Source organism: Carcharhinus amblyrhynchos, chromosome 20, assembly GCF_965287045.1.
Source record: "Carcharhinus amblyrhynchos chromosome 20, sCarAmb.v2.hapA, whole genome shotgun sequence".
NCBI classification, from domain to species: domain Eukaryota; kingdom Metazoa; phylum Chordata; class Chondrichthyes; order Carcharhiniformes; family Carcharhinidae; genus Carcharhinus; species Carcharhinus amblyrhynchos.
Window position 1 is genome coordinate 44469019 of NC_137343.1, and position 13015 is coordinate 44482033.

A 13015-nucleotide genomic window follows, 5' to 3' on the forward strand; every position below is an offset into this window, starting at 1 on the left:
AGCATACCGTTCATAGAGAAGGAAAGGAGAGAGTGCAGAATGTAGTGTAACAGTCATAGCTAGGGTGAAGAGAAACATCAACTTAATGCGAGATAGGTCCATTCAAAAATCTGAGGGCAGCAGGGAAGAAGCTGTTCTTAACTTGGTTGGTGCGTGTCTTCAGAGTTCAGTTTCTTTTTGGCGATGGAAAACGTGGAGTCGCAAATGTACTCAGTAAGGATGCCAGATTTCCTGCCGGGAATGATGTTAATTAAGCGAATGTTTTTTTTCCAGCAATTCAGTAGTTTCATGATTAACATTATTATAACTGGTTTTGTTAAGATTTATTGCCAGATACCATGATGGGATTTAGAATCATTGCTTGTTCCAGGACTCTGCAGAACTAATCCGGCAATTAGTCGCCGGCCTACACTTTCCGGCATGCTTTAGGTGTTGGTTCCTGCTCTCTTGTTTGAGACTGCGCCTGCACCTGTCTTCGAAGCGTTTGAAATGCATCATAAAAGTACGGATCGGATTTACGCTTAATTTACTAGAGACTGAACACTGCTTCACCCAACACAGCAGTGAGAATAACCCTTATGCAGGAATGGTGTTTTCTTTCTTCAAAATTGCTGCCAGATCTCCCGAATTTATCCTGAATTTTGTGTTATAATTATCATTTCATTCTCCCTGTTTTCTACTGGACTATGCACAATAGATGAAAGAAGTCGAAACCGAATTTCAATGAACCTGTGCGCGTGTTGCTGCTGAACCAGCAGATGGCAATATTGTACTTGGTATACCAAGGACCGTGTTATTCCATGAAGTGTATACAAAATATCAATTCCTGGCAAAATACGTGGACTCTTGGAAAATAGGGATTTGGACATGAAAGTCGTTTTCAGAATATTCTCATTAGGTATTGTCAATTAATTTGGATGTTTCATGAGTTCCCCTTTTGAATGGTGAATGCCCATAATATCAGATAATCCGAATGATTAGAAACAGTAAGAAACCAGTGTCACTAAATGTGTTACTATCACTTCCTTTCCTGCGTCATTCACTAAAGATAATGCTGACAGCGCCACATTAATGGATCCAAAGATTCAGAAATTTGGTAGGATAAAAATAGCCAAAAAGGGCACAAATACGAATCATACGATCATATGAATTGGAACGAAGATCAGGCCGAAGATCATGACTCATGAGACCGTGGGCTCGACCCCACATTCGATCCACCCATATGGTCTTTGGGTCCCTTTTCAGTCAGAAATCTATCGAATTCTGCATTTTTTAATGGGATGTGGGCATCGCTGGTTCGACCAGCATTTATTCCTCACCGCTAATTCCCCTGGAGATGATGGTGCTGAACTGCTTTGTTGAATCAGCGCAGTCCCTGTGGTCTAAGTAAGCAATATATCCCCAGGTCAGATTGCGAATGAGTTGGAGGAGAGCGCTAAGGTGGTGGTGTTCCCATGTGTCTGCTGCCTTTGTTCTTCTGGGCGGTAGAGGTGTGATTTTGTAAGGTGTTACCCATGGATATTGGATGGGTTTTTGCGGTGCATCGCGCCGATGGTGCCCACTCCTCCCACTGTTCATCGTGACGGGGCAGTTTGTCGAACAGGTGCCAGTCAAGATTTCTCGTGGATAGTGTGAGCTACTAGAAAGTTATAGAAGCTGCACTCTCCTGGCTCGTGCAAATATTCCATCACAATCCTGACTTGTGCTTCGCAAACGGTGGACAGTTTTGGCGAGTAAGGAAGTGAGATTCATGCCACAGGTTTCGTGAATTCTGACCTGCTCTTGTAGCCACCATATTTAAATGTCAAGACCTGTTCAGTTTCTGGTCAATGGTCGGCCTTAGGAAGTCGATAGTGACGGCATTACCGTTGAATGTCAAGGGATAATGATTAGTTGTTGGAGGTGGTCATTTCTTGGCACTACTTTGTCACGAAGGATACTTGCCACTTGCCAACCCAAGCTTGGATGTTGCCCTGGGCTTGCTGCATTTGGACATTGACGGCTTTCAGTCTCTGAGGATGCGGGATGGTATTGTACGGCGTGTGATCATCCCCATTGCTGACATTATGATGCAAGGAACGTTACTGATAGAGCAGCTGAAGATAGTTGGGCCTAGGATACCATCTTGAGAAACTCCCAGGATTCCATCTTGAAAAGTGTGCAAATTAGAGGATTGAACTCCAACCACAGCAAAACCCTTCCTCTGTGCCAGGTATGACTGCAGCTAGCGTAGAATTTTCCCTCTGAATCTAATTGACTCCATTATTCCTCGAGCTCCTTAATTCCACCCGGGCTGCCTTGACGTCAAAGGCAGTCACTTCACATCTGACATTCAATTACTCTTGTCCATGTTTGACTCAAGGATGTAATGAAGTCAGCCGCTGAGTGACTAACGGAATCCAAACTATGTGTCAGTGAGTAGGTTCCTACTAAGTTCCTGCCGTTTGTTTGCGCTGTTAATGACCCCTTCCATCAACTTGCTGATGATCTGGAGGGGCCTGATGGCTGATGAATATGATCGAAGTTGCCATTCTTTTTGCATAGAGGACATAACTGGGCAATTGTCTGCAATGATGGGTAGATGCCAATGTTGTAGATGTACTGAAACAAATTGACTGGAGGGGCCGCATGGTCTGGAGCACAAGTCTTCAGGACTGTGGACAGAATATTGTTAGGGCCCAAAGCCTTTGCAATTTCCAACGCGTTTGGACATTTCTTGGTATCACTTGGAGCGAATTGAATGGGCTGAAGCTTGACATCCGCAATGTTGACCATTTCTTTAGAAGACCAAGATGGATCATTCACTTCGCACATGTGACAAAAGATTGCTGCGAAGGCTTTAGCCTTATCTTTTTCACTGTTCATTGAGGATGGGCACATTTGTGATGTCTTCTCCTCCAGTGAGTTGTTTAATTATCCACTACCATTCACAATGGGATATTCCTGGTAAAGAGGGTTCCACAGGCTAATGGCTCTCACGGAAAATGAAATTCTCTTTATCTCCATCTCAACTGGAGAACCTCCTATTTTAGTTCATGTCCCCTCCTTCTAGTCTCCTTGGAGGGGAGGCACTTCCTCAGCATCCACCATCTCAACTTCCCTCAGGATAGTACGTGTTTCGGCAGGATCACCTCGAATTCTTCTAGACTCTAATGGGTACGAGACACAACTCTCCACCCGTTCCCTATATGATATCCCTTTCATCAGATGGGCAAAACTTTCTCCGAATGTTGCTGGTGCTGTTGTATCCATTCTGAGGTACGCGGGCTAACAGGAAAGTACTTTAGATGTGCTCGCGACAAAGCAAGACAAATCTGTAGCGAATCTTCCCTACTTTTATATTCCATCCCACTTGCAATAGGTGACAACATTGCATTTGCTTTCCTAATCACTCACAGCTTCATGCTCAAGCTTTGTGAATCACGTTCCAGGGCACCCAGATCCCGCAGTGCTGCAGACCTTTGCACTCTCATCTACGTGTGAATAATTTGCTGCTTTCCATTCTTCCTGTCAAAGTGGACCAATTCGCATTTCACCACATTGTACTCCACTTGTTTCTTTTTACCACTCACGTAGCCTATCTCAATCCCTTTCTATGCCAATTATGATAACTTCACAATTTTCTTTCCCTCCTGTACTAAAGTCGGGAGAAAAATTTGCAATCAATCCGTCCCATCATTCATGTCATTTCTATAAATTGCTAACAGTTGAGGCTCCAGATGTAATCCTCCAATACACCGCCCACTTCCCCCTCAACAAAAAAATGGCTCAGTTATCCCACCTCTCTGTTTCTGTAAGGCAACCAGTCCTCGATTACTGATGAATATTATCCCATATATGATGACCTCCTATTTGGCATTTCATAATGTATCTTTGAAACTGTTTCTTATTAAATACGGTTTGGAAATCCAAGTCTCCGGTTTCCTCTTTATTCACGTTACTAATAAGTTGCTCCAGTAAGTTTAGGAAATTAGTACAGTATGGCTTCATTTATACAAATATATATGTTGGCTCTGCATAATTGCAAGTGCCGTGCGATAACCTTCTAATAATAGATTTGAGCATTTAACTTTTGACAGATGTTAGGCTAATTGGCTTACAGTTACATGTTTTCAGTTTCATTCTTTTCTTGAGTAGAGGAGTTAGATATGCTATTTCCCAATCTCTTGGAGTAATAAAATAACTACAATGCAGACGGAGGCCAATCGGCCCTTCGCGTCTGCATCCACTCTCCCGAAGGGTATCTTACCCAGCTCCATCATGTCCTAATGACTTGACAGCCTTTAGTTCTGACCGCTTTCTCAGTAGCAGTGACCTGGTGGTTGTAATTGCTTTATGTTCCTCGCTCCCTTCTCCCTCTTCACCTGCAAGTATTTCTGGTACATTATTTCCATATTCTACAGCAAGGCAGAGAAAATATATCAATTCTTCTGCCATTTCCTCATTTCGTATTACGAATTTTTGACTTTTCTTCTCCAGAGTAACCACGCTTATTTTAGTGAGCATTTTCCTTTTGAGAAGCATGTCGAAATTCTTACATTGTTTTAATATATCCAGCTAACATTCTCTCATATTCTTAATTCCCCTTTGTTGCTATTTTATTTGTCATTCCTTGTCGGTTTTTATATTCCTCCCAATCTTTAACTCTGTCACTAATCGCAAACTTTTACTCTTTTGCTTCCACTCGGCCTAAATCATTGGAGATGTTGGGACTTCAACATCTCCATGAAGTAGGCCCGCTTTCTATCTGATATTTCAGCTGCATACCGTCTTCAGTCAACTTTAACCTGTATTCCTGGCCCTATGCCAATCATTTTCCGATTCGACTCACAGGCCATGAGGGTGGTTCTTCTCTCGCTGCTCCTGTCTTGTTGTATTAAAGTGAACTAGTGTCTGTCTCCCTTCCTCTCTCCACTCTGCAGATGTCAACTCTGTGCATTCCACCCACAGGCAAGGCCTTAAACCTCTCACTCTCTGGGTACTGACTGCACTGCATGACGTGAATCTGAGACATATCGTTTCAGTTAATGCCCTGCGATCTTTTTCAGCCTAACAACTTTAATGATCTGTTCCTGATCCCTCTACCTGACCGCCGCATGGAAATTTTCCCACTAATGGTAAAATTTTAATATTCCTTCCCCACTCTTCATTCTGTCGACACGGGGGTCAGTAAAATTCCAACAACCGAGTCCAAATGCAAGCAAATATGTTAACCCTTTTATCTTTGTTAGACCCCAGCTAGGGTATTAGTCCAATTCTTGACAATATTCTTCCAAAGTATTTCAGAGCTTTGGAGAGTGTGCAGGAAGGTGTATTAGCATGTTTCCAGGATAAAAGTCCTCAGTTAGATGTAAGGATGAGAAACGTGGAGTTGTTCTCCTTAGAGCAGCACAGTAGATTTGATAAAGATGTTCTTAAAGGTGTTGGATAAAGAAAGTCGGAGCTGCTTCAAATGTCAGGAAGTTTGATCACCAGAAGGCAAACATTTGAAATAACCTGTGAACAGCAACAGGAACAGAAGAGGGCTGGTGGTGGGTAAATATGTTGCGACTCTTGATGATCTGGATATAATTGGATCAAGGGCTAGCGGAAGAGGATTTAACAATCCCTGTCAAAAAGGTGGAAAATATGTGGAAGGCTGGAGTAAGATCAAGACAGAAAGTCCAGTTCTATCGCTCCTTTACAGAACCGACATGGATGCGATGGGCTGATTGCCCTCTTTCTGCGATCAACCTTCTCGAAATCTTTATACTGACACAACTGCCTCTGCACCGCGATCGGCAGCTCTCCAGGCGAAGGAATTAATTCATTTCTTCTCGTTCTCCTCTGTGCGCCTCAGCTGCATAACCAAAATGTTACTTCTCACAATTGTTCAAGGGCACATGGGGTGAAGGCGTGTGACAATCTAACGTTGTCAGCATTGAAAGGGCTTGCTTGATTTTGTTTAATTTTTCAAATGAGGGAGCAGTAGAACATTGTACGATGGCTTCTGCAATACTGTCGTGCGGCGGGAGGAGACGGTGGTGTTGTGGGGGGAGGGTAACCGGTCATCAGAAATCTGATTTTAAAAAACTGCTATTTTCAGCTCATTCCGATGTCGGCAAATGCACTGACATTCTCAAACTCATTGTTTCCTATGCCAGGAAATATACCCCTCAAATCGAACAACGAAAGTCTTGCGAAAGCTTTGTTTCCTAGAGCATTTCAATTTGCCAAGGCTGAATTCACTGTGTATGCCGTGGGTTTCCAACACTTGAATAACGCTGAGTGGGCAGTTTTGGTACTTACTCACATTCCAGGTAGTTAACAAAATGTTCTTCGAAACTTGTCTATCATTCACTCACTTCGCATGGCTATCTATCTATCTATCTACCTCTCTGACGATCTATCTCTATCCCTTTGTCTGTCTATGTATCTATCTGTCCATCTGTCTGTCTATCTATCCATCCATTCATCTATCTATCTATCTGTCGATCTATCTATCTATTTCTCTGTCTGTCTATCTATCTATCTGTCTGCCTGTCTGTGTGTTTGTCTATCTATCTACCCATCAACCGCGAAAAGCCAATAAGGAGTGAGGCCTTACACCTCTCTGTGTGAACATGAAATCTCAACTCACACGTTTCGTCTTTAATTTATTCGCCAAGGATGTTACGCCTATTAAACTGCTTATTGCCCTCAACATTTATTTATTGTAATCTACAGGCTTCCGGACATCAAGCCACGATCCATTTAATCTGCTTTACGTTTCACTGCACCGTTTGTTTTTTTTCTGGGGGGAGGGATGTTGGGTATTGAGCCATGTTTCATGGTTTTATGCGCCTTGGGAGATTTATGTTTCTTCTTTTCCAAAATGGCTGACGTGCTCATTCTGCAAATATCAGACAATACCGAAATGGAGATCTTCGGCCTAATATCACGTGACAGGAAATTTGCATACCTAATTCATATTCATTCGCCTTGCGGTGTTTGAATCTTTTTAAGGAGAGGTTGGAATGGACTCAGAAGCGCGTTCGTGTCAGGATTTATTTTCCTTCTTCCTCTCCCCAAACCTTCACCATGACACAATCGATTGGAGTTCTCGCCGCACTGATACTCTGTTTCCACAGTAAGTACGGGTGTCGGCCTGAAGTGACGCTCATTTTTTTCACATTATCTGCTTTTGCGCTTGTGTTTTAACGAACCTGAATTGTGAGCTATATTCACCATTTCACAGTGTGTGACTGATAATACTTTGCATTTCACCAGGTACAATTGCGGATCCTGTCCTGACCCAACCAGGATCCATTTCGTCCTCACCGGGAAAGACCGTCACCATCACTTGCACCATGTCCGGAGGCAGCATTGGCAGCAATTACGTGAGCTGGTACTGGCAGAAACCCGGCAGCGCCCCTGTGCTTGTTTGGTCCGAGTACAATGGTCTGGCTTCGGGTATTCCGAATCGATTTGCCGGGTCTGTGGACTCATCGAGTAACAAGATGCATTTAACCATCACCAACGTTCAATCGGAGGACGCTGCAGATTATTACTGTGGTACTGAGCTCAGCAGTCCATATAGATTCATTTTCGGGAGTGGAACGAAGTTGAATCTGGGCAGTAAGTAAATCACTGAACTCTCCTCTAACATTTGTGACGCTTTCTAAATAACAAAATGTACTTGGAAACGGTCGGATAGGCGGACTGAATTAGTGCAAATCAAAATGATTGCTCCTAAAATATTGTTATGGGGGATCTTTGATTCAGCAGGAAATGATATTGCAGTGATAGCTGGGCTCAGAACTTCGGCGATTTTCTGGAGTGTGTGCTGTTATGTGATAGGGTAAAGGGGCATTTTAATTACGAGTAAGGATCATTTTACTGGAAGCTTAGGGTCTGATCTGCTGGGACTGTGCAGAACTTTGAACCATCTGATCCAGCCGGCAGTGCGAGGAGATGATTGAGAATGCGATTGCTGGAAAGATGGAATGTTTCCCTTCGCTTAGCCAGTGTTAGGAGTGGAGTGCCCCAGCTGTATGAACACTGCGAGCGGAACTATAATTAGCAAGACGATAAACATTTCAAAAGTGAAAAAACAGGCATGCAAATGAGCTAAATGGGGAAGTTTGTACAATCTACAATCGGCCACCTAGAGTGGTCTATAATTCCATGATTGTATGAAGGGACACAGTGATTCAGGTTCTTTCATACGCTGCCCCTGTATTCTGGTTTAAAGGGTTAGAATTGCATTCAAAGCGTCCACATCAGGCTGTTTCATTCCATTTAAAGCAAGATTGCATTATGTCTGCGGCATGATAGTGTGGTGACTGGGTGCGACTCACTCCCACTGGTCCCCAAACTCACTGAAAACCGTTCAGTACAAGATTCTCAGCCTAATATTTTGCATTAATCCCGGGTGTGCAAAATAACCATATTGTTGCCGGAATTCCGCCAGAATTAATCGACCCTGATTGTTACTGGATCACACAGTAACAAACATCAATGATGTGCGGAATGTTTGCTTTCTTCGGAAATTACGGTTCATTTTCTTCCCATCCAATCAGGTGTTTTGGAATGTCTCGGAATAAGGCGGTCAGGTTTTTGAGCATTGTCGTGGACTCGTTCAGATTATTGCTGGTTCTCAGAATGTCAGTTAGTAGTAACAGAACAAAAGATGGAGATTACTGCCAATATTATTGATTCATAGAATGTGTCAGAAAGGTAACATTCATTTCACCACCCCCCACCACCCCGCCTAACATCCACGGATAAAGTGACCGTGAACCGCATTCTCAAACCAATGTTGTCCATGTGTCGTCGTAATACCGCAGAGCTGTTAGGGAGGGAGTTAAGAGATTTTGGCCAGGCGACAGTGAAGGAAAGGCGGTACAGTTCTACTCTGATGTGCTGTGTGACTTGTTGGGGATTTACCAACTGGTGCGTCAATGAGGGAGAAAAGCAATATAATATATTCGCAGAATCGTACAATGATGTATCTTTGCAAAATTGTTACAATCTACTTGGCCAATCGTGTCTGCACTGATTCACAAGGAACAATCCAACATTTATTCATGAGCCTTTAGATTACACGTTCTATGTGGGTTTAAGTGTCCATTAATTTGCCACTAACAGCCTTTCCGGCAGTAGGTGCTATATCCCCTAAACCCACTGGGTGAAATTATTCACTTCCAATCTCCGCTAAACCTTCTACTTCTAACGACAAATCCAAGTCCTGTTCTTAACGACTCTCCACCACTGGCAATACTGTTTTCTGATCCATTCTGCCCAGACACCTCAGAATATTATGACTTCAATTTGATTTCCCTTCAGCCTCGTCTGTTGAAAGAAGAGAACGCAGGTCAATTCAATACTTGCTTTTTACTAAATATTCCATTTCAGCCGACGTCCCTCGAGAACTCCCTGTACTCGCTTCCGTACAATTACATTTTTCCTATGCATCTTTCCAGCAGTTCAGCATAACCTCCAAGTTCTAACAATCTATACCTCGGCTTATAAATGTAACTGCCTCACATACCTTCTTTGCTACCATATCCACTTGCTGAGCCGCCTTCAGGATCTGTGGACATGCATTTTCAGTTTACTCAGTTTCTCTACATTTTACGGCATTGTCCCATTTATGCCGTGTACTCGATTGTCTTGTTGGTCTTCCTGAAGTGCAGTTCCTCACACTTTTCCGCATTTAATTCCAGTTGCCCTGTTGTATTTATCTGACTAGTCCATTGTTGTCTTCCTGCATTATCCAGCTTTCTTGTCTGCAAACACATTGCTAAATTTGTATCACCTAACAACAATCATACAGGCACTCATTGATACACAGACCTTTTGTTTCCTGCCTCTGAGCCAATTTCGGATCCAACCTGTTCATCCTATGTGTGAAATTAACAAGACCCTTGCTAAAATCCATGTAGACGATACCAAAATATTGCCGTCATTCACCGCTTCATGCTGCCTGCTCAAAAATACCAATTCACTCTGTGGGGTAAGATTTTCCGGCACCAAAGCCCTGATCGCTATATTTGATTATGCCGCATGTATTCCATTAGTTCTCCCTCTGGTGAGGTTAGGTTCACTGGTCTATAACTACGCTACCCCGCTTTCGCACTTTCACAATTTCATCTGTCTCCGACAGCCAAACCTGCTCCAGGCACGATTGGAAAATTGTGGTCAGGGTCTCTTGCCTTCTCAATCTTACTTTCCTTTACTTTTTATTTTCTTCTTCAAGTCATTTGTTTTCTGGACTATGTTACGGGGAAATGGGACAACATGAGGCAAAAAGGGAAAAAATGCTCTTGAATAATGTAGTTGTTACTTTAAGAAATCAGACCTGGTGAAAATGCCGGTGTAAAAATAACTCACTGAAGTCCGCTGCCCTTAAAATAGAAGTTGATCTTCACACTTCATCATCGGTGCAAACATTTGAGATTATCCAGCGAAACATTCGGGGGCGCAGGAAAACGATACCAACATTGAAATAAGAGTTCGCGGCATTCATCTGCCGACCCAGTTTCGACATCCAAATTACATTTCTAAATATAAGACGAATTTCTAGCTCCAAAGGCAATCGATTTTTACACCAACAGCGACAAAACCCACACTGCTGTTGTAGCCGACATAATACCTGAATGTCAGGGCGAATTGTAAAAGGTTAGCCTTATCCTTTTAGTTTGAAATGGGTATTCATATCTGAACCCTTTCTTCGATGCCTCACAATATCTTCACGGAGTTACTGAGCGTTTCCCCATTGACTGTAATAGATGGTAACTTAACTGGTGAATAGTGACTTAAAGAGACTAGATTCTGATACAACGCCCTTTCAGCTTTGCGAATATCGAATAATGACAAAGGAAAGAAAATGCAAACCTGCGTTGATTTAGCGCCGACCACGACCTCAGAACATCCTCACAATTAAGTGCTTGTGAAGGAGAATCATTCTTGAAATCTCAGAATCATGGCTCCCTACCTAAGCACAGTAAGATCTCACAGTCCAATTGCTTTGACGAGTAGGTATGAGAGATTAGTAATTATGAGGACATGTTTGGTTTCTTACTGGCCTTTTGAGGGTGTCGTTAAGTTATGTTATATATTAGAATTTTTTACAATATTTGTTAGAAACTCTTCCTCTTAGCTGTAACAAATCGTTTGTGACATTCCGCTACGAAAAAATGTCTCCAAACATTTCCATTGCGACAGGGAGTTATTTGTTAAGATTTACGCTGCATCGTCACTGTTGGTCTGTGCGGGACACGGTGTGAAGCCGTGGCAAAGAATGTTCACAAACCCAAATATCAGTCCAGTATATAGGACTTGCGTCAGAAAAGTAAATGGTGACAGAAGCAAACAACCGATTTCATTGTTTAGAATCCAGGTTCTTGAGTTGCAAAATACTGAAATGTTGCGGGCAGCGTAAGCTCCAATACTGATCCTAAACTTTGAGTCATTAGTGTTATTCTGAAATTCTCAGTGATTGAGACGGTGGCTCGGACAGCGTTGCCTCGGATCACATCTGGATCACTATACCTCCCGTCTTATTTTTCTCTTTAATATTTCAAACTCCATATTTCCTTTAGATCAGATTTTGTTTGTATCTTCCTGTCCGTTCAGGGAAAAAAGGAAAACCTCAGGATGTCTATGTTCCAGAAAACAGAGCCCCGGCCTTTTTGCATTTGGCATCCATAAGACTCCACTATATAAAATCTATATAAAGAACATAGGAATATTAAAAATTGGGGCAGGAGTAGGCCATCTAGCCCTTCGAGCCTGCCCCGCCATTCAACAAGATCATGGCTGATCTGAAGTGAATCAGCTCCATTTTCCCGCTTTCTCCCCATAACCCTTCATTCCCTTGTCTATCAGAAACTTATCCACCCGTGACTTAAATATACTTTCTTGCAGAATAATACCGATTTCTTAAAAAAATTGAAGAAGGTGAAACAACGATTCAGTCATTTATGCCGATTCTTAATGGACGTGCAATGATTTGTCTCTCCTTTCCAGGTCCACGGAACCCCACTGTGTCTCTCCTTCCGCCTTCATCGGATCAACTCACAGCGAAGAACATGGCGACCCTGGTGTGTTTGGTGAGCGGTTTTAACCCGGGAGCTGCGGAGATTGAATGGACTGTAGATGGCAGCGTCAGAGGGAATGGGGTTGAGACCAGTCGGATCCAGCAGGAGGCGGATAACACGTTCAGTGTGAGCAGTTATCTGACTCTGTCAGCCTCAGACTGGAACTCACACGAGCTTTACTCCTGTGTGGTTAAACACGAGACTCAAGCAAACCCGCTTCAAACAAGCATCTCCAGATCCAGCTGTATGTGATACATGCATCTAAAGCGTTTTTGTATTTTGCCGTTAGTAAAGTTTTATTTCTAAATAAATTCGGCAAATAGTGGAACATTTCAAACAGTTCATCACAGTTTGTAGCAGATCGGCTGATTCCCTTAATTTCAATTTAACTGTGTTCACTCTGAATGGATCAGAGGTTCAGTGTAATGTCATTGATACCGCTGTGTAATAAAATCATTATACCGTTATCGCGACTAATGTTCTGTTATTCTCTCTCTTCCCCTTAAAAACAATTATTGGTAACATTCTAAAAGGAATTAAATAGTGAGATTATATCACTGTGATATTATGCACATTTTATTTAAAGTCAGTGACATCCAGGCGCAACAAGGAGACGATGGACGACATTAAATTGAAGTAATATTGCAATTTTTTTAATGGACTGAGTTACATTCTGGTATTGTGATGAAAGGGCAGAACTGCGAGTACAGATTACAAAAATACATTAAAGGGCAGACAGTTCTTCACCTCCCGGTTCCAAAAATTCAGGGCAAACTCTGTCACTGCCCCAGTTTTTAATACACCATATGCAATGCAAGTTCTGGTACTGCCGGTCAATTTTTTTAGTAGGCTCACCGATTATTTTATTGGCCTATAATGATTATATTGAAGCAGGCGCTTTACTAACAAGTCACCCAAATGCATTCTCAGTGACTCCAACCAGTTCAGGACCA

The 13015-nt window shown here is 42.6% G+C and overlaps 1 protein-coding gene across 1 annotated transcript; it reads left to right on the forward strand.

The window, feature by feature from the left end:
* Window positions 1-7033: 7033 nt before the first annotated feature.
* On the forward strand, window positions 7034-12466 carry LOC145356139 (immunoglobulin lambda-1 light chain-like). Its single transcript, XM_080208750.1, has 3 exons — window positions 7034-7108; window positions 7249-7596; window positions 11992-12466. The coding sequence occupies exons 1-3, from the start codon at window positions 7060-7062 to the stop codon at window positions 12312-12314; spliced, it is 720 nt and encodes a 239-aa protein (XP_080064876.1). The 5' UTR covers window positions 7034-7059; the 3' UTR covers window positions 12315-12466.
* Window positions 12467-13015: the final 549 nt, after the last annotated feature.